Source organism: Oratosquilla oratoria, chromosome 13 (assembly GCF_046742065.1).
Source record: "Oratosquilla oratoria isolate Oo_2021 chromosome 13, ASM4674206v1, whole genome shotgun sequence".
Lineage (NCBI taxonomy): Eukaryota > Metazoa > Arthropoda > Malacostraca > Stomatopoda > Squillidae > Oratosquilla > Oratosquilla oratoria.
This window is the reverse complement of record NC_134789.1, coordinates 61,870,497-61,890,055: the sequence shown is the minus strand read 5'-3', so window position 1 is coordinate 61,890,055 and position 19,559 is coordinate 61,870,497. Positions and strand designations below refer to the sequence as shown.

Below are 19,559 nucleotides of genomic sequence, written 5' to 3'. Positions count from 1 at the left end.
AGGCAAAGTGTGCAAAAACTATACAAGAATTTAAGAACAAACTAGATGCTGAAAGATATAAAGATGGGTCACTACGATCATAGCTCTCTTCCTGTATAATACACAATCTCCTATTAGCATCCATTCCCAAATGTCTATTTCTCACTTCACTTTTTACATACATACACTTCACTTTTTTAATCTCCCATTTTCCTCCATTTTCTTTAACCATCTCCAGTACCTGGCCCATTACCCTTTTGTTTACCCCTCACACCACCCCCCATCCATGTATAAATTAAACAGCCAAGGCAACATAACACATCCCTGGCTAAGCCCCACCTTTACCTCAAACCATTCACTCTCTAATTCTAACACAGGCTCTACTACTCTCGTAGAAACTTTTCACTGCTTTCCTCCTATCCCATATACAGTATCTGCAATAACCCCCACAGTGCCTTCCTGTCAACCCTGTCATAACCATTTTCCAAATCCATAAAGGGCCAAAAAACATTCTTACCTTTTCCTAAAGCTTTCTCACATATCTACCTTAACACAACCCCTACATGTCCTAAACACACACTATTCCTCTCCTAATCCTCTCATTCAAAACCCTCCCATAGCCTTCCCAACTACACTCTGCAACTACTACACTCACACATTCCCTTTTCCCTTGTAAAGCAGAACTATACATGCACTTCTGCAGTCCTACAGCACTCTACCCTCTTTTAAACAAACATTAAACAACCTTGCCCACCAGTCCATCACTGTACCTCCCATTTTTAGACACTCTGCATGGCACCCATCCAACTCAGGTGCCTTACCTGCTCACATCATTAATAACTGCTTTCACCTCACCTTTCCTTATTTCTCCTCCATTTTCCTCATTCATTACAGTCATTTTCTTAGCACTTCCCAATGCAAATACCTTTCCCTCCCTATCCCCCTTCATATTTAGCAACTCCTTATCTCTGCCCATCTTCCTCTTACTGCCATCTCTTTCATTATCATCTCTCCATCTGCATCTTTTACCTTCTCTTTTCTACTTGACTCGCCTACTCTTCCTCTCTTAATTCCTTCCAAACATCTTTTTATTACTTTTTAAATTTTCTGTCATACTCTTACCCATTTCACATCTGATCTCCTCTTTGCCTCCTTTATCTTATGCTTTACTCCTCTTCTCTTTCTTTGTACCTCTCATATGCTTCTCTCGTCCTATTTTGTAACCAATCTGTGAATACCCATTTCTTCTCTTCTACAACCTTCTTTGCTTTATCATTCCACCACTCACTACCCTTCCTTCTATTTCCTCCTGTCCTACTTGTTCCTCACACCATCTTTGCACACTTTTTGAACCCCTCCTTGAAACATCCCCATTCCTTATCCACTCCCAATCTTCTCTCAGCTTCCTCTTGTTCTCCTTTTCTTTCTCATTTAAGCAGTTTACTCTAAGCACTTCCCTAACTTCTGTCCTTTTCCTCTTCCTACATTTATCTATTCATAATACATACATACTTCTAAGGTTTATAAAGTGCATTTACACCTTTAATCACAACTCAATGATGCATTAATATTATGTACTGCAAAGCAAGGGCTTTGTAGCGACAAAGCCCTCTGTGAGGGGCACAATCCTAACCTTCCAGTAGGGGGGAGTTTGTGACATTAAACCATATCATATCACTGCAAAGTAAAGTTATCAAACTAGAGAATTTCTTGACATCTAAAAACAATACTTGCTTCCTTTGTAAACACTAATCAAGAGTAAAACTATTTATTCTATTTAAGAATCTTACCTTGGCATGCTGACAGGTGCTGGATGCTCGTACTCAAAACTGGTAGATTCTTTCTTACGTCCTAGGCTGTCACCCTGCACATACCCTGCTGAAGAATTGTGCCCATAATAGGGAGGGTATGGGTTTCTTGCAGGGGGCACCTGTGCCTGCGAGCTGTAGCCTGAATCCTGTCTTGGTAAGTCATATGGATCTTTTGGATTCATATACCCATACCCAGAGTTCTGTTCTAAGCTTGTATTGTGTTGATGATTATTGTTGCTACTGTTGGTATTGTTGTTACTAATATTATTATTGTCAGTATTAACATTATTACTATTATTATAATTATAGTGGTATCCTGAATAACTATGACTGAATTCCTTTGTTGGTGTTTTTGCCATAGTACGCTTCAGGTCAAACTCATACATGTCACCACTTTCATGTTGATAGAAGTCATTGGTATAGTCGTAGCCAGACTGGTGTGGCACTCCATCCTCACCTCTATACCCACCCACTGCATTTTCAGTGGGTGCCGATTGACCTTCATTACCATAGTTTTCATAATTATTTGGACCAAGATTAACTTGACCCATCTGCGCCGACATGTTTGACACTTTTGCGTCATACTGTGCATCTGAACCTGAAGGTCCACCCATATAGGAAAAGGCACCTGGGTATGGACCAGGATAAGGTTGGGTGTAGGGTGTGTATTCCACATTTCCTTCACTATTACGAGTTCCACCTTCCCCTATATTATCCCCCGTTCCGACTAAATTTGGGGTTTTGGAACGATTGCGAGTATCAACGAGTGGAGTTTTGGGACGGTTCGGAATCACTTCTTTTGGCTGTGAGCTGTACATGTCAGCAGTGGGTGTCTTGCTTCTAAACAAACCAGTGAAACCCCCACCCCCACTTTTCTTGGGACTCAATTGGTCTTTTCTTAATCTTGTTTTTGTAGGCGAATTAAGTCCACCTCTTTGCACCATAATAACTGCCTCCTGCCCCTGGGGACATTCCTTCAGCACTTGTACCACTTCAGTGTGACTCATTCCTTTCACATTGATATTATTAATATCTACTAGTATATCACCTTCATTTAAGTTTTTGCATCTATTTCTGTCTAAAATCTTTTTCACTTTTTGTCCATATGCACTATCTGCTATTGTAAACCCGAAGCCCATGTTACCCTTTACTATGGGTATCGTAAGGTATTCAGGTTTATTTAATGCTGAAGGATAAAAGTCTAATATATCAGGTGTAGGTTCTAAATTTTCAGAACTCAGTAGGTCTGCACTTCCTGGCCGTGGAACTTGTTTAATTAATTCAGGATTGCTAAGGTCAGGCATAGACTTAGCAGTGTTCATACTTTCACTAGAATTGTTTCGTGAACGCCCACTGTCTAACCTGTCAGCAAAGACACTCTTGGAAGACCTCGAATCTGTTGAAAATAGAGAAAAAGCTGCATCAGCATTTGCAAATAGCATAACTTAACAGATAATCACTCAAGCACACCCCCATAATTGTGATACTATTCTATGTATCTTAATACTAACAAATATAATGTGTGTTGCAGAAACATGACAGGTGTAAAAAATTCATAAATGTGCCCCACTTATCAAAAGATGGGGTAAAAGGGGCCCTGAAAAAAAGGGGAATGTTTGTTGAGGAAGGAAGGGAGAAAACAGATGATAGAGGTGAGTGGAAAATGGTTGTGTATGGATGATGCTGTGATGCATGGAAGGGAGTGGGTAGGGGATGGGGGGTTAGGGAGTGTGTGTGAATGACAATTTGACACAGCCTGAGGGGATTTTTCCCTGTCTTTTCTTTATCTACATGAGGGGACAAAGAGGGGATCGCCGATTAAATGAAGCAGACTTGCTGTGGATGTGCTGTCTTGTTGCATTGCTTTTGACCCAGGGCAGTGGGTGAGATGTAGGGATGACCCATCATCCAGGAGACAAGAAACAAGGGAGGGGTGGTGAATGGGAGTGGAGTATGTAGGGATGAAATATGTGGGAGTGGATTTATGCCTTTGACTTTGGCTACCTCCCTTGTAAGGGAGGTATATGTATGAATGTTTTCTTGAATTTAGATTTTATGGATCTAGATTAGGATGTTTGGGGCAATTGGTAAGATTGAGTGAAAAAAGATTAGCAAAAAAAATTTAGAAAGCACAGATGGATGGAGTGAACTTGAGGAGACAAGGATGAGATGGATGGATTGGGTGAAAGGGCCTTTGGAGCAAGAGGGAAATGTCTGTTGAGTAGGGAAGGGAGAAGACAGGTGATAGGTCTGAGTGGAGAGTGGTTGTGTATGGATGATATTTTGATGCAGCCCAAGGGGATTTATTTTCTGCATGAGTGGATAAAGAGTAAGGGTTGCCATGCTGTGGATGTACTGTGTTTTGCCAATTGGCTTCTGACCTGGGCAAGGGGCAGGAGATGGGGATGACTTGTCTCCCTAAGATGAGAGAGAAACTGTGTGTGGTGGACGGGCATGGAATGGGTAGGAGTGGATGCATGTTTTGAGTAGCTACTTCCCTTATTAGGAAGAAGATCATGGTGTATAGATAGATTTTAAGTTTCCTTCTGGTTCTATGGTAATCTTTATTGGGAAGTAGTTCAAAATATCAAGTATGACCCATGTTTGTGTTCTGAGGAAGGCAAGTTGTTCCTCCAGTATTTTGTTTACCCTTTAGGCTGCTACCTATGAGGATGATGTCAAGAGGTAAACCAGTTTCAGCTGTGAGACTCAGCAGTGGATCCACTGTATCACACTGCATTGCCTTTGATCCAAGTAATGCGGCATGGGACAGGAACAACCCTTCATTCACAAGGTACTGAGATGGGAAGGGCAATGATTGGGTTTTGAGCAGCTGTGGAATGAGTGTAAGGCGAGTCTGTGGTTTGACTTGGCCTTTTCCCCTTTATCAGGAGAAAAAGGCCCTTTGATATGTATGTATAAGATTCAAAGCACCTACAAATACCACTTATCATGTGGCCTTAGCAGTTACTCATGCATTTATGGTAAACATATATTCCCTCCTATATAAAATTAATGTCACACTGAGCATATGAATTATGATAAAAAAAATATATTGTTCCACTACTCACCAGATGATGCAACAGCAACTGTTGTAACAATTTCTGTATTAGGGTCATTGGGATCAAAGGGGAGGGGGTAACCCCGGCACACTTCCAAGTAAACAGTTTCTCCTGGAGAAATTCTTTGAAAGACTTGCACCATGTCTGCATGAGTGTATCCTAACACACATGTATCTCCAACATACACTAAAACGTCACCTGCAGCAGGAGAGATTCAAATCAATGAACAATAATAAAGTGATTACAGGATTATCATAAATGCCAAGTTGTTCTTTAAGTAAAAAAAAAAGCTGTATAGCAAGTAAAATCAATGAATATAAGTATCTGCTTGTTAGCATAGGATTGGAAACGGGGAAACATAAGGTCTTGTCATATGAAACAGGAGGGACAACAAATGTGTTTTGGATGGGTGTATGGTGGGTATATACTTTGACTTGACAACCATCTTTAAGTGGGAGAAGGCCTTTTGTATATATGCATATTTTGATGATCTGGACAGCAGGGGATGGTACATACTGATATCATCAATAAAAAAATTCAAGATGTCATAGCATTTACCTGTGCGTAGTTTCCCATCCTGCCATGCTGGCCCATTAGGTACTACACTCTTGATCTGCAGAAACTCCTCTTCATTGTCATCTCCTCCAACAATAGTGAACCCCAAACCTCGTGATGATTTTACCAAGCTTGTTCGTATAAACTCCCCCCGCAGTTCTGCTGGATTTCGAGTGAAAACTACACTTCCTACACAGGAAAGAAAAGTAGATAATTCAATGTCGTTTATACATAATACTGAATGATGGCACATTAGTGATTCTAAAACTGTTGGCGCAAAAAACCACTGCAACTGAAGTGGCTACTTAGAGTACCATTAACCCTATTCAACATACTACCCTTTTGCAAAATAAATTAACATGTTGCAAAAGAATGATTCATAGTGGACCACAGGCATAACTTGTAATCCAATTTAGAAAGGACAGTTGTAATAAATGAACCAAGATCTCCAAACAACAAAATTTTATCTTAATCCCAGTTTGAAATTCAATAGGATAAACAAAGAAATCCACGGTCATTAACGTTAAAAGCTTGAGTGAATCTGAATTTAATTAAAATTGAAAATATACAAGAAATTATTCAGTCAAGAACAATTGACTATCAGTATTATACTGTGTAAAAGTATCTTACACAACACTAAAACATAAATGAATTCAAAAAAAGGATAGTAATTAAATATTTTACATTCTCTCTAGTGCTGAATATAAACAATACAGAACATCTGAATACTGGACTGATAAACTCTGACCAATAGATAAGATTTGAAACTTTGTTGATAATTCCACTTATCTGTGATTTGTCACTGATTAAAGATATTAATAAACAATCTCAATGTACAGAAATGAATGATGCAATACTCTATGTAACCCCAATGCGCACACACGTTAAAAAATGTGACAAAAAGCATGCATCAAAAATTGAAGGAACCTCAAATTCACCATGATTTGCCAAAAGTCACAACAAACAATGACAACACTGCATTTTTGAGACCAATGTGCGATCCCAACTTAACCCCACCTCTCTCGTAATCTTTAGCTCTACATTCCCATGGACACTTACTAATGATATTCCCTACCACACCCTTAGGCTCAAGGTTTCCTCAGGGTTCCCTTCTAAGATGAAGGCTGTCCACAGTGCATTGTGACAGCCTGTAAATAATTAACCAAAATAAACAATAAAAATATAACATAAAACCTAGGACTCTCAAAAAAATATAGTAGCATACAATCAACTGATGCTTTAGTCTTACTGTTTCCACGCTTGCTAGAGACAGGTGGTGGCAAATGTGGCCCTTCCAATGTTGCAGTACCATTCATTTCATTGTTGATCTTTTTGTGACGAGGAAAAGTATTGTTGCCACCCTCTGATGAACCGTTTCCTCCTGTCAGAAAACAATAAACTTAACTTAAAGTAGCTAGAGAATAACTTAATTTTTTGCTTATATGGACTACCATATTTTTTTTTCCATTTATCTACCATTGGATGGCCAATGAATGAGCAACAGTAAGGCTACTTTATCAGCATTCAATCAACCTTGACTTAAAAATTACTTGACACTCACAAATAAGAAGAAACAATCTAGGTACATACATACATATATGAAAGGCTTTTTTCCCCCCCGAAACGGGAGGTAGCCAAAAGAAAAAGGCATAGAAATCCACTCCCACCCACTTCTTCCCCTACATACTCCACTCCCCTCTACCCTCTTATCTTGGCACCACCTGGATGACAGGTCATCCCTGCATCTTGTCCACTGCCCTGGGTCAGAAGCAGTGTCGCAAGACACAGCACATCCACAGCAAGGCCGCTTCATTAGTTCGGCGATCCCCCCTCTCCGTCCCCTTATGCAGAAAAGAAGACGGGGAGAAATCCCTCCAGGGCTGCGTCAATTTATTTCTCATGCATACTACCTCACGCCCCATCCCTCACCCACTACCCCTCATGCATCACAGCATCATCCATACACAACCCTTCTCCATTTACCCCTATCTTCTGTCCTCTCCCGTCCTTCCTCAACAGACATTCCTCTTTTGCATGCCCCTGTTACCCCCATCCATCCATCTCATCCTAGGACACCCCCTCATGTTCACTCCTTCCATCTCTGCCTTCCACACCTCTTTTACTAATCTTTCTTCACTCATTCTTTCCATGTGCCCAAACCATCCTAATACTCTTTCATCAACCCTATCTCCCAACTTCCTTTCCACACCTGTTTTCCTCCTCATTTCTCACTCTATCTAGCCTAGTAACCCCTATCATACAATCTAGGTGGACAGCATAAATTAATTTATAGCAGTTTGATAAATAGAGACAGAGATGGGACCCCCATAAATATAGCTCTACTTACATACATATGCCAAGAGGTCATTCCTCCTTACAAGGTATGTAGCCTAGCCACCCTTCACCCATCCAACACCCATTTATTGTCCTTTCTCTTTTATATACTTGTGGATGAAGGGTCATCACTGTTCTGCACCCAATGCAGCAAGACATACTACCTCCATACCAAGGCCTAACGGCAAAAGCTGGTTTACTCCCACCTTACATTGCATGGCATCCCTCCCCAACTCATCCATTCAAAAAATTACAGTGTAGACAAGAAGAAATCACTCTGATCCACATAAACTTCTCATCCATTTTCAACCATTCCACTCACACCTATCTCTTAGCTTCTCTGTTCCCTGCTTGACAGACATTCTCCTTGTAACCAAGGCCCCTTTCATCCCATCCATCCATCCACCCATCCCATTCTTGGTCTTCTCAGGTTCACGCCATCCATCTCTGCCTTCTACACTTTCTTGCTAGTCTTTCTTTACTCATTTTTTCCATATGTCCAAACCATTCCAGTATTCTTTGACCAACCCTATCTACCAGCTATGTTTTCGTCCAATTTTTCTGCCTCACCTTCCCAATTCTCTCTCTATCTATCCTCATAATTCTCAATATACTTCTTAAACACTTCATCTCAAACACATTCAGGCAGCTCCTCTTTGCCTCCTTTAAATTCCAAGTCTCTGCCCCATGCAGTATGATGAGCAGATTTGGAATATTTAAAGTAGCCTAAATGTGCTTGAGATGGTAGAGTAAGAAATAAGGTGAGGCACATGAAAATGAAGAGTTTATCAAAGATATTATGATGAGATAAATTTGTAAATCTTCCTTTCATATGTGCACACTAGCTATATATTAGAGGGCCTTCCATATTCTTTGTTATTTCCTCCTAACTTTCATTTGGTCATGGTTTCCCAAACTTGCTAAAAATATATCAAACCTTTACCTCCATTATTTTGCTGCCTCTTAGCCATGACTACAGGGTTTTCATACTGTGTCTTGCGGTTCACATGGTCGATGTAATAAGTGCCATATTGAGGGTCATCAATCTTTTCCCAACCATATGGTAACTCATCTTCTGCACATTCTTCTGCTGTTCGTTTTTGCACTCGTGCCAAACGGGGATCAAGCCATGAGGATGTACCAGTTGTATGGCTGGACACCAAACAAAAAAAAAAAGGAAAATTAAATATAACATTCAACTTCTTGTATCAACAGGTGAAAAGTTACTAGTATATTTACCTATATGTTTATTCACTAAAACCAAATAATCCTTTCTTAACAAGGAAAATTCTTCAGAAACCTACTCAATATAATAAGGTTCTCCATTTTCTGTATATGCTTTTTCCCAATTGGGTGGCAAGGGTCCCAGCTCTGCTAAAGATGGGGAGTCTGGTGGCATCATACCCGAGCCCTCCCCTCTACTTGGTGGTCTGTTATCTCCTGGAGACCCCTGAGGGAGGTACTGGGGTGGTGCACTGCCCGCCATCACCATTTCCTGCATGGGGCCAGCAGTGGTTTTGGCAGCCATGGCCTCTACATTGGACCGGTTACGACGACGCTTTCCTTCTGAGCTCGGATGTGCACCAGGAAGAACTCCAGCTCCACTTGCACCTCCAGATGATGTGGGTTCAGCAGGTGGTTTGGGAGTTCCGTAGTGGTGCCCTATATCACAATACATCAGATTTACTTCAAATACAATCTTCCCAAGAATAAAGCCTACCTGTGGACTTTAAATTCACATGACAATGTCAAAAAGATCACCATATCTGACTAAAATCACCCACAGCTATGTACAACAAATTCTAAGACTCAATACTGGACATAAGGATGAAATAAAATAATAACATCAAGTATCTTATCCACCCTTCACCTTAAATTTGAGTGCTCAACTGAGTTCTTCTGCTACTATCAAAGTCTACAATGATTTTAATTTATTGACAACTACAATCTGTTGAGGCACAAAAAGAGCACATTATGGAAACCCAAAACTAAAACAAAATAGTTGTAAAGACTTGATTCATACTTTTTATCTAATAATCATTAACAGAAAACAAGTGTTTGTACACTAGACTCTTTCAGGCAAAAATAAATAATAAATTCTGTTCAGATATATATATCAATACATCATTAGTTAAGAACAAATTACACATATTTCAATCTATTCATGCAGAAAGCTTTTGGAGACAGGTCATGCAACTCGGTCATTTATTAAATACAACTTCTTAAGTCGTATATTAAATACAACTTCTTAAATGGCTGAAGACTAGTAAGCAGAACTAACAAGACCGAGTAAAAACAACAATGACTACAAAACATGTATTTGTATTTCATCATTAACTACTTCAGTATGATGCCTATGCAGGCATCATGAGGTTTGAGTCTGTGCACAAGGATGGCAGCATCGGCATCTTGATTATAAATATTTTTTGTAATTGTACACGAGTTACCCCCCCCCCCCGAGAACGAGTAATACTGGAGTGACTTTATTTTTCATAATGTTAGTGTGATGCACATTACATATGGCAGCCAATGCTGTGTATGAGAATTTGAGTCATACTGAAGTGGTTAACCCATTCAACTCCGATGACAAGATGTCTTGTCATTTGGTCAAATAAAACAAAAAATCATAAAACACCAAAATGTTTGATCAAACACCAGAAAAATATGACGTCAATCCTCGCTTCGCTCGCAGCGAAGCGAGGACTGACGTCATATTTTTCTGGTGTTTGATCAAACATTTTGGTGTTTTATGATTTTTTGTTTTATTTGACCAAATGACAAGACATCTTGTCATCGGAGTTGAATGGGTTAATAGGCAGCACTCCTATCTAAAGAGTTAAAGTGGATAGTGAAAAAGATCTCGGCGTAATTATCAGTAACGACCTCAAATCATCCAAGCAGTGTATTTCAGCCTCTGAGAAAGCAAATAAGATTCTGGGATTGATTGCGCGATCTTTTGATTTCAAAAGTCCATCACTCATTAACAAGCTATATAAATCGTTAGTTCGTCCACATTTGGAATATGCTGTTTCCGTATGGTCACCGAATCTCATTAAAGACATTGACAGACTGGAAAAGGTACAACGGCGAGCCACAAAACTGATTCCAAATATCAAAAATAAATCATACGAAAATCGACTTAAGCACATGAATCTGTTTTCCCTAAAAAAGCGTAGACTCAGAGGTGACTTGATACAGGTCTTTAAAATTCTAAAGGGAATTGACAACATCAAAAGTGACAAAATTTTCACATTGAATGAGAATCAGACAAGAAACAATGGTCTCAAACTGTCCGGAAATAGATTCAATTTGGAAGTAGGTAGAAACAACTTTGCCAACCGTGTAGTTAATGAATGGAATAAACTTCCTGCACAGGTAGTGCAATGTAGTTCAGTTCGAAGCTTTAAGAATCATTTAGATAAATACCTAAGTAAGATGCTGTAATTATTATAATTTATGTTATATTATTTGTTTTTGTTTTGTTATAATTTGTCTGTCTGATTTTCATTTATTATTAGTTATATGTCAATTTATTATCATTTACTATTTACCTGTTTGTTTGTTATTCAACTATACCAATGCATTTATTTATGTATTTTAATTGTTATTTACATTGTTATAGTTTTAATTTATTATTAATATGATTTTTTTTTTTTTTTTATTTGTTTATCATTATTTTTTTTCGCATCCGATCTAGTTATGGACCAAAAGGTCTCCTGTCGGTATGCTCCTCTTTTGTAATCCTTTGTAAGTTAGACAGGTAGGAAAGGAGAGAGTAGCAGTAAAGAAGGATAGGAGATGGCTAAAAAAATTATGTACCACTATGTATATACAAAACTAATGACTAAAAAAGAATTTGCTAAGGAAGATGAAGTATACTAGTATTTGACAAAGCACCAACAGCCAAGACCTAAATACATATAATTTCTGGAACAACTCAAAATTCTTAGTCCTTGGTTCTCTTTCGAGCCATTTTCTATCCATAACATCCAAATACTGGTTTCATACCATGGCAAACCTTTTCATACTGCAAAGAAGGAGAGATTCTCTTTTGATTTTCTGACACTTTATTCCTGACAATCCTTTTATGTCTCTCTCTATCAGTTTTCAAAACGCTAAACCTCTCTGGACAGGTCCTACTGATGAATAATGTTCGGACTGGTGGTTCAACTGGCATTTCGCTTCCATTATCATTATGCGCTTCTTCTGCACTGCCAACTTTGTTAGATATAATCTCAACTGCTTCTTGATTATCTATGTTGTTAAAACCAAAGTAGAACCTGAGATCTTGCCCAGAAACTGTTTGATAATTTTTTTTCCCTTTTTTGATTGGAGACCTTGAATACTTATCAATCATGTTTATTTTTGATGCATCAATGGGTTTTTTCTTTGAAAATGGTAAAAGAGTTCCAGCTTCCTTGAGTTTATTTGGCTGTAATAAACTAGATGTAGTTTGCACTTGTTCTGAATAAAGTAAGGCAGCAAGTTTAGCAAGGATACCTGGACTCTCATCATCAAATGTAACTGGGAGTATTTCTGACCCTTCAGTACACTCACTGAAACAGATACTACTTGGTACATCTTCTGCAGATTGACAGTTTAAATCCTTGGTAATCAAATCAGAATCCACTTGCAAACTCTCAGATTCAGAACAACCATGTACTGTCATTGATGAAGCTATATTTTGTGGGTCATTTTTCACCCATACAAAATCTTCTAGCATATGCTCATGCATTGTAACTGGTTCTTTGATGTGAATAACATTCTTATCACAGTTTGTGTTAGAAATTTCATCTAGATCTCCAAATTCATTACAAGGAGCTTTTACAAGTGAAGAGGATCTCTTAGGAGGCTCTGGCTTTTTAGATTTCTGTAAACTTTTGTATTTTGTGTTGATAACTTCATTACATTCTGCACTGTTCATTTCATATTTTCTTTTGCTTAGACCAGAGTCATTTCGTGACCTTAGATTACTCCATTCAATAGAAGAATCCTTAATAAAATCATCCAAGTGTACTGATGATATTTCTTCATCAGTAACTGATTCACCACTCAAGATCTCATAGGCATGAAGTTGGCTGGGAAAATTATGCCAAGAGGAAGTACCATACCATGAATCAGTTAATTCCTGATCTTTATCTAAAGAAAAAGGAGCTAGCATACCACAGGAGCTTGAAGAATATTTTGCATTTGTGCATTCCTCTCTTCCAACATCAAATAAGGAACTACTATTTCTACTACAAGTCTCACTTGAGTATTCATCAGATTCTCCTGATATACTCTCACCATCCCTCTCTTGGAGGGGTCGTGGTGATGAAAGCAACTTCTGGGCTACTAAACTACTGCTCGATACTGATTTGTACACAGGATCAACTGCAAATGAAGAAAGCTTTGACGTTCTTCTACGAGAGGACCAACGATGCCAAGCTTTTCTCTTTCTGGCTCCTACATGTTTGTTTGTATTTGCTACTTCCTCACCTTGATTATGGTCAACCACTTCTGCATTTGCCCGTAGTGTGTATTCCCCTTTGTACCTACTACTTCCTTGACGGAGGAAGTATTCCTTTATTTCACTTGCACTATAGGTTCCATCAAATTCTCTCAATGGTGGTCTCTGAATTGCCTTGAAGAATCTGATGGGAAGTGTTTTAGTTTTATCTGGCTTTTTGCCCATTGCTTTGCCCTGCTTCATAGGAAGGGACAATGTGCGTTCTAGGGCACATTCATCTGACTCAGGGGACACCTTAACAATTGGTTCACTCCACTGTTCACTGGCTTCACTGGGAGGAATATCATCACTGGGAAGCCATGATCGCATCCACCTCCGAGTCTTGTCAAGTCCAAGTCTTCTGCTACTTGATTCTCTCCTACTTATTAGCTCATCAAGACATAAATCTTTCTCATATTCTAGGGGAGACACAAGATCATCAGAACCAAATACATCTTGTAAGTCTGAGGCAAGAGCCGTTTCCACACTATAATGATCCTGGCAGATGCCTGCCTGACTTTCCAATCTAACTTGTTCACTTTCCCATCTACTTTTACTAGTCTCCCCACTTCTACACCTTCCCCATAACTGTCTGTCATCACAAAAGTATTTCAATTCTCGAGGTGCTGAAGAACCAATGAGCCGTTTTGTTCGTGGGTGTCTTCGTGTTATTCGTTCCAGAGTTCGCCTCTGTTGCAAGGCTGAAGAAGTTGGAGATGGCAGAGGTGTTCCATACTCAAAACCTGTAATGGATCATAGCCATGCACATGCACTGCAACCCCCATCATAAATCAGGGAGATTTGCATTCACGCTACACATGTGCTCACTGATAACTCACTATGACTACTGTACTGGGAACCACCAAACTAGTCAACACAGATAAAGAAAAGGATTAAGGAACTAAAAAATATATATGTATATATATAAGATTATATCTTTTAGCCTTTTTTTTTCAATAAAACCTCATTGTCAACAAGTTAGAAATCTTACCATCACCACAATGTATTGAAATGAGAAGATAATATATCCCGAGTTAATTTCAAGAACAATTCAACTTATATCAGACAGGAAAACAAGAGAACTTATCTGATGCCTTATCACTTATGAAGCAAGATAAGATTGTGGCCACCTTCATTACTACAACACTCAGTGATGTCACAACTTACTATAAATATGTGCCCCATTTTCTTTAGTTAACATATTAGATTACACAAGTTGACAAAAAGCAAATTCTCTACAATGTAAACAGTTTTGAGTTCACACACACACAATAAATAGGCAAGATCTACTGCTTAACTCAACTGGACTCAAACATCAGGTTCTTTCATCTTACTATCTTACAGACATAGAACTCCTGGACTACAATTTTGTTACAACAGTATTCAGAGTTCTCATTACAGTTAGTGAAAGTCATTTTACACAGCCAAGGGAAATCTATTGCAATAACAATTTTCTAATTGTTGGATACTGTGGTGTGGATGAAGTTTATACAGTTTTTAGTTATTTATATTTACCAAATTATAATGTACAGGGTTGGAACTATGCTCATGAGGTACTGTGTCTATATCTCCAATTCTCAAATTGTACTGTCTAAATCTTGTGCCTGGAGATGTTTAAATACATTTAGGGTGTGTCCACTGAAAGAGATTGACCATCTACAGTAATTTGACCACTATGTGCTTCTTTGACTCATGGTAGTTGGACTTCAGGAGATATATTCTGTTTTGTATCAGTCATAACTTTAACTTATTGAAGTACATTGTTTTCAGCTGTTTTTGAAATTGCACTACTCAACTATAGAATTATTATTCTTAGGTCATCTTCATGTGAATTTGTGTTGTGCTCAAAGTTTAGGGTGGGAAGATTGTGTAAACAGACTAAAGAGCACTGGTGATAAAATTGCTTCTTGGGGGACATTGTTTTAGTCTTGTTCTTTAACTGACGGTGTTCTGAGATATTCTGCATTCTCTCCCAGCAAGTAATTTTGTTAACTATTTTCTATCACTGTTGACCATTTCAGAGAAATGACTGACTGAGCATTACTATATAATGTATTTCAACTTTTTTCAGTGAGGATCTACTTAAATGTTTTATTCTGGATCTTGCAAGATGATTTCACTTGGCTAGGGGAACCTCATGCACTCAAAAGGATTAATAACTACAAATATTTGTATAAACCATTCCATATAGTGAAGCTCAATCTTTTCAAGATTCTATCAAGTTCACTTTATTCATGCACCCAGTGAATATCAACCCTTTGGATTCTTCTAACACATAATAGAAACCCTAAGCATTCACATAGCAAGGCAACATTAAACAACAAGAGGACAATTATTCTCACCCTCGTAAACACCAGATTCCAAAAGATTCCCTGACCGCTCAAGTGCCCGGAACTCTTGTTCGCTGAGAAAGGTGTAGTCAACACCGTTAACTTCACCTTGACGAGGGGACCGAGTTGTTACAGGAACAGTGCGCAGGTAAAGATTATCTCGAATGCTGTTCTGCAATTCATGGTCCACTGAACCCTTCTGGAACCGTGTGTTCAGGTACTGCCGTAGATCACGAGTTAGAGAGCCTGAAAGGAAAAAGAAAATTTAATTATTCCCTTATTCACACAGCAAAAGTAGTTTAGTAAAAACTGCCTCCATATATAAACACACACATACACACAGGGGGGACAAAGGGGGGAGTCACCAATGAAGAGGCCTTGTTGCGGATGTGCTGTGTCTTGTGACACTGCTTCTGACCCAGGGCAGTGGACAAGATGTAGGGATGACCCATCATCCAGGACGTGCCAAGGTAAAAGGGAGGGAAGAGGGTGGAGGGGAGTGGAGTATGTTAGGGATGGAATGGGTGGGAAACAGCTTTTGGTATATGTATGTGTATATGTGTGTGTATGTATGTACATATATATATATGTGAAAGCAACTTCATCAATCACTGATGAATAATATATATTATATATGAAAGCAACTTCATCAATCACTGATGAATAATTTGAACAATTTACTGTATGGTAAGTAGAAAAATTATATATCCAAGGTATGAAGGCTAGACTGTAGTCCATAATATCAGTATGTGAAAATACAAAATCTTATGCTAAAATCACACACAAAATCCCTCCCTCACATTTCCTTCAACATACACTATCTCCTGATTAAACAGGTTTTGCTTCTAGAATTTAACTGCAGAATACAGGAAATACTTACCTGTGCCATCTGGATTACAAATGAATACTTCACATTCTAACCACAACTTTCAGGTTACTGGCCTGACTCACAAACAAGATTGTGACCTTGCATATTCTTTTTACACACATCTCAAGAGCCATTTTTTTTTCAACAATATGTACATTCCAGCAAAATGTATAACACCACTCACTTGCTTCCACCACATTCAATTCTGTTCTTGATGCATTCTAACTTGTTTAGCATTAACAATGAATACAAATAATTAAGTTATGGTGGGGGCACACATTACCTGCTATAGTTAAAGGCTTCCATTTGGTATTACAGCGGTCTTCAGTACGAGGACCTAAAACAGTTGCCTGGGCATCCTTACTTAGACATTTTTGTTCCTTGAATTTCATAATGGTTTGGTCGTCTGATTGTGAAAGAGACCTTCTACTGACGGATACTTTCCTAACGCTTTGGTCTTCCGATTGTGAAAGAGACCTTCTATTGAAGGATAATGGTGCAGAAGAATTTTTTGCTCCATCTTGAGGCAAGGCCGAAGATGAGGGAGTATTTGATGAGCCCTGGCTGACAGCACATCCAGGTAGAGCACATGGTACTGCTGGCCCAGATATATAATATGGAACTGTGGACCCACACATAGTACATGAAATCCTGGATCCTGGAACAGGACAAGTCATAACACACCCGGGTATCATACATCGGCTACCCACATTTGGATATGTAGTCAAACATAAGCTGCTGGAGCGGGGTACAGTCCACGGTGTTCCTGTTGCAGGTGTGGCTAATTCACTGCCAACCACATCCTTGAAACCTTTCTCAGGCAGAGGGGGAGGAGGAGGGAAAAGGTTGACACAACTGATGTGAGACGCTTTGTCTATACTTTTCAAGTAGTCTGCGTCAGTAATATAAGCTTTCGTGGGCCGTCGAGGTGGTAACTCTGGGGGTGGGGAACCACTGGTTGCATGCATGTCCAGCTGAACGGATTCTTTCGGGGTATTTTCTTGGTGGGCAAGAGCGGGTAACAGGGTCGGTGGGGGATGCTGCGAGTAGGGCGGAGGCGATTCCGAACTGGGATGGGATGATGCTGTATCTTGCGGTAACGAAGTTAACATGGAAGGAGTGCCAGAAGGCGGACGAACACTTCCTTCAGTCCCGCCGCCGCCGCCGCCGCATGCGTTTTCCGGGTTGACATCACCCCTTTCTTCATCAGCACTTCCTGCAGGAGACGCACGGCATCCTGTAGGAACCTGTTCCAGATGGTCCAGACTCGCAACACGACCTTTGGAATCCGCCGGAACAAGAGAAGCACAACTGGAGCGGGAGGGATCCTTATCAAGGTTCTGCCCCTTGGTCATCCCTTCGGTACCAGGGAGCGTGGTCTTGGTCCCGTGTTCTCCCAAGCTACGCGCCTTGCGGGCGGCCCCTCCCAGCACAGGTAAAGTAGGGTAGAGGAACTGCCACCCCGGCGAAGGCAGATCGCGATAATCGACGTAGGAGTTGGGTACTCCCCGGTAGCGATAGTCTTCGTGCCAAGACTGCCTCTCCTTCACTTGATTGTTAGTCTTGAGCGTCTCGCTCTTCTTCCTCCCTCGAGCTCGGGTGGTCTTGAGCGCTTGATTGAAGATCAGGTCATCGTAGCATCCGGGAACGGTCGACCACTTGCCAGTGGTGCCCGCATGGAAGACGAACTCGTCGTCCTGTTCGAGGGAGTCCAGGGCATCGCAAGAGGAGCAGGTGATGATGGCGCCGGCGTTGGTCGGGCTCTCGCTCCGTCCACGAAGACGCAGGTGCACCTTGGAGGTCGCTTTGCGAAACAACGCAGAGCAGGTGGCGGCCCTGCTGAGACCGCTGCCGCCTCCCCTCTCCGCCTCCTTCCTCTTCTTCCTTCCCCCCCTCCACACCAGACTCGCCGTAGCCAGGGGCATCGTACTCCCACACCAGTGCCCGTCCTTCCTCGCCGAGCCACTCGATTAGAGTCCTCCTCAAAGAAGTGGCTCACTCGTAAAGTTTTCGAAGTTTAAAGTCTCACTTGGGTCGATTCGCAGACATTCTGAAGTCCTGTGCAATAATACAAGTGTTATTCCGACATCACGTCACACAAAATTTGTCAACCCGCATATGATACACACCTATACTCAACATTACCGTGCTTTGACCACTGCACACTACGTGCAATTTCTAGTCAGCCTTCGTCTGCAGGCGGGGAATCTTACCCCAGGAGGCACTTAGCTGCGACCAAAGTCGTCACCTTCACCCAATATACTCGCATCCCCGAGGCAAAAATAAAGACACTGTTAGATTCGAACGCGGACCCGCGAAGGGTGGTCGAAACCGACCTGCCACTCGACTGAGGCCGAAGAATCGGCGGGGGGTCACTCCGGCTAGGTCACCGCAAAGAAATTCGCGGTGACGATCCAACCACGAACTGCACAGGAACGCGACTGACCAACGGACTGGAAGTGGTCCAGTAATGACCTTGGACCTAAGTGAGGTCACATAAAGGGCTAATGCACGTAACCACATGCTAGGTCACAACGGCAACGGGGCTGGGTCGGGTCGGGGAGTGGAATGAAGTCCATCAGCCCGAGGACTCGCACCAGCAGCAGGAAACCCAGGTCCTCGTTGCCAACAGGGACTGAACGACTGACTGCAGAACCGGGGGACCAGAGACGAGAGCATAATCATCCTCTTGCTTCATCACACATAATGCAACTTAATACTTCGTAGTCACGAACGAAAATAGACACACACACACACACAAGATTCCTACGAGCGTTGCCCCTTTCCTGTATACTACGATTAGCTAAACACACACACACATATACATACACACACATACATACATACACACACACACACACAATAACGAGATATGAAGACGGGACACACGAGCATAGCTCCCCTTCTCGTAAAATACAACTACGTAAATACACAAACGCACGCACGCACTTCATTATGAGCTCTGAGCTCTCTTCCGGGTGGGAAATTGCCTGTCTATCACGAGTCCAACACGTGATCCAAGACCATAGTGAATCACACACACACACACACATTAGGGCCATATATGGGCTCGGCTCTCATCCGTGAAGTAATGGCTGCCGATTACGAGTCCAAAATGTGATCCACGACTAT

General features: G+C 40.7%; 1 protein-coding gene across 6 annotated transcripts in view; it reads right to left on the bottom strand.

Moving 5' to 3' along the window:
- LOC143032461 (membrane-associated guanylate kinase, WW and PDZ domain-containing protein 1-like) overlaps positions 1–18,491 on the bottom strand; it is a 42,975-nt gene extending 24,484 nt beyond the window's left edge. For 2 of the 6 annotated variants that reach the window (XM_076197276.1, XM_076197278.1), the window contains exons 1-8: positions 16,711–18,481; positions 15,572–15,805; positions 9,046–9,403; positions 8,685–8,893; positions 6,657–6,788; positions 5,411–5,596; positions 4,862–5,050; positions 1,770–3,186 (exon numbers count right to left, since the gene is read on the bottom strand). In XM_076197276.1, the coding sequence (XP_076053391.1) occupies positions 1,770–3,186; positions 4,862–5,050; positions 5,411–5,596; positions 6,657–6,788; positions 8,685–8,893; positions 9,046–9,403; positions 15,572–15,805; positions 16,711–18,352 (4,367 nt within the window). In that variant the 5' untranslated portion in view covers positions 18,353–18,481. Of the gene's footprint in view, positions 1–1,769; positions 3,187–4,861; positions 5,051–5,410; positions 5,597–6,656; positions 6,789–8,684; positions 8,894–9,045; positions 9,404–11,749; positions 13,973–15,571; positions 15,806–16,710 lie in introns of all 6 variants that reach the window. The other 4 variants (XM_076197282.1, XM_076197281.1, XM_076197277.1 and 1 more) reach the window with 4 other exon arrangements.
- Between the last annotated feature and the right edge of the window lie 1,068 nt (positions 18,492–19,559).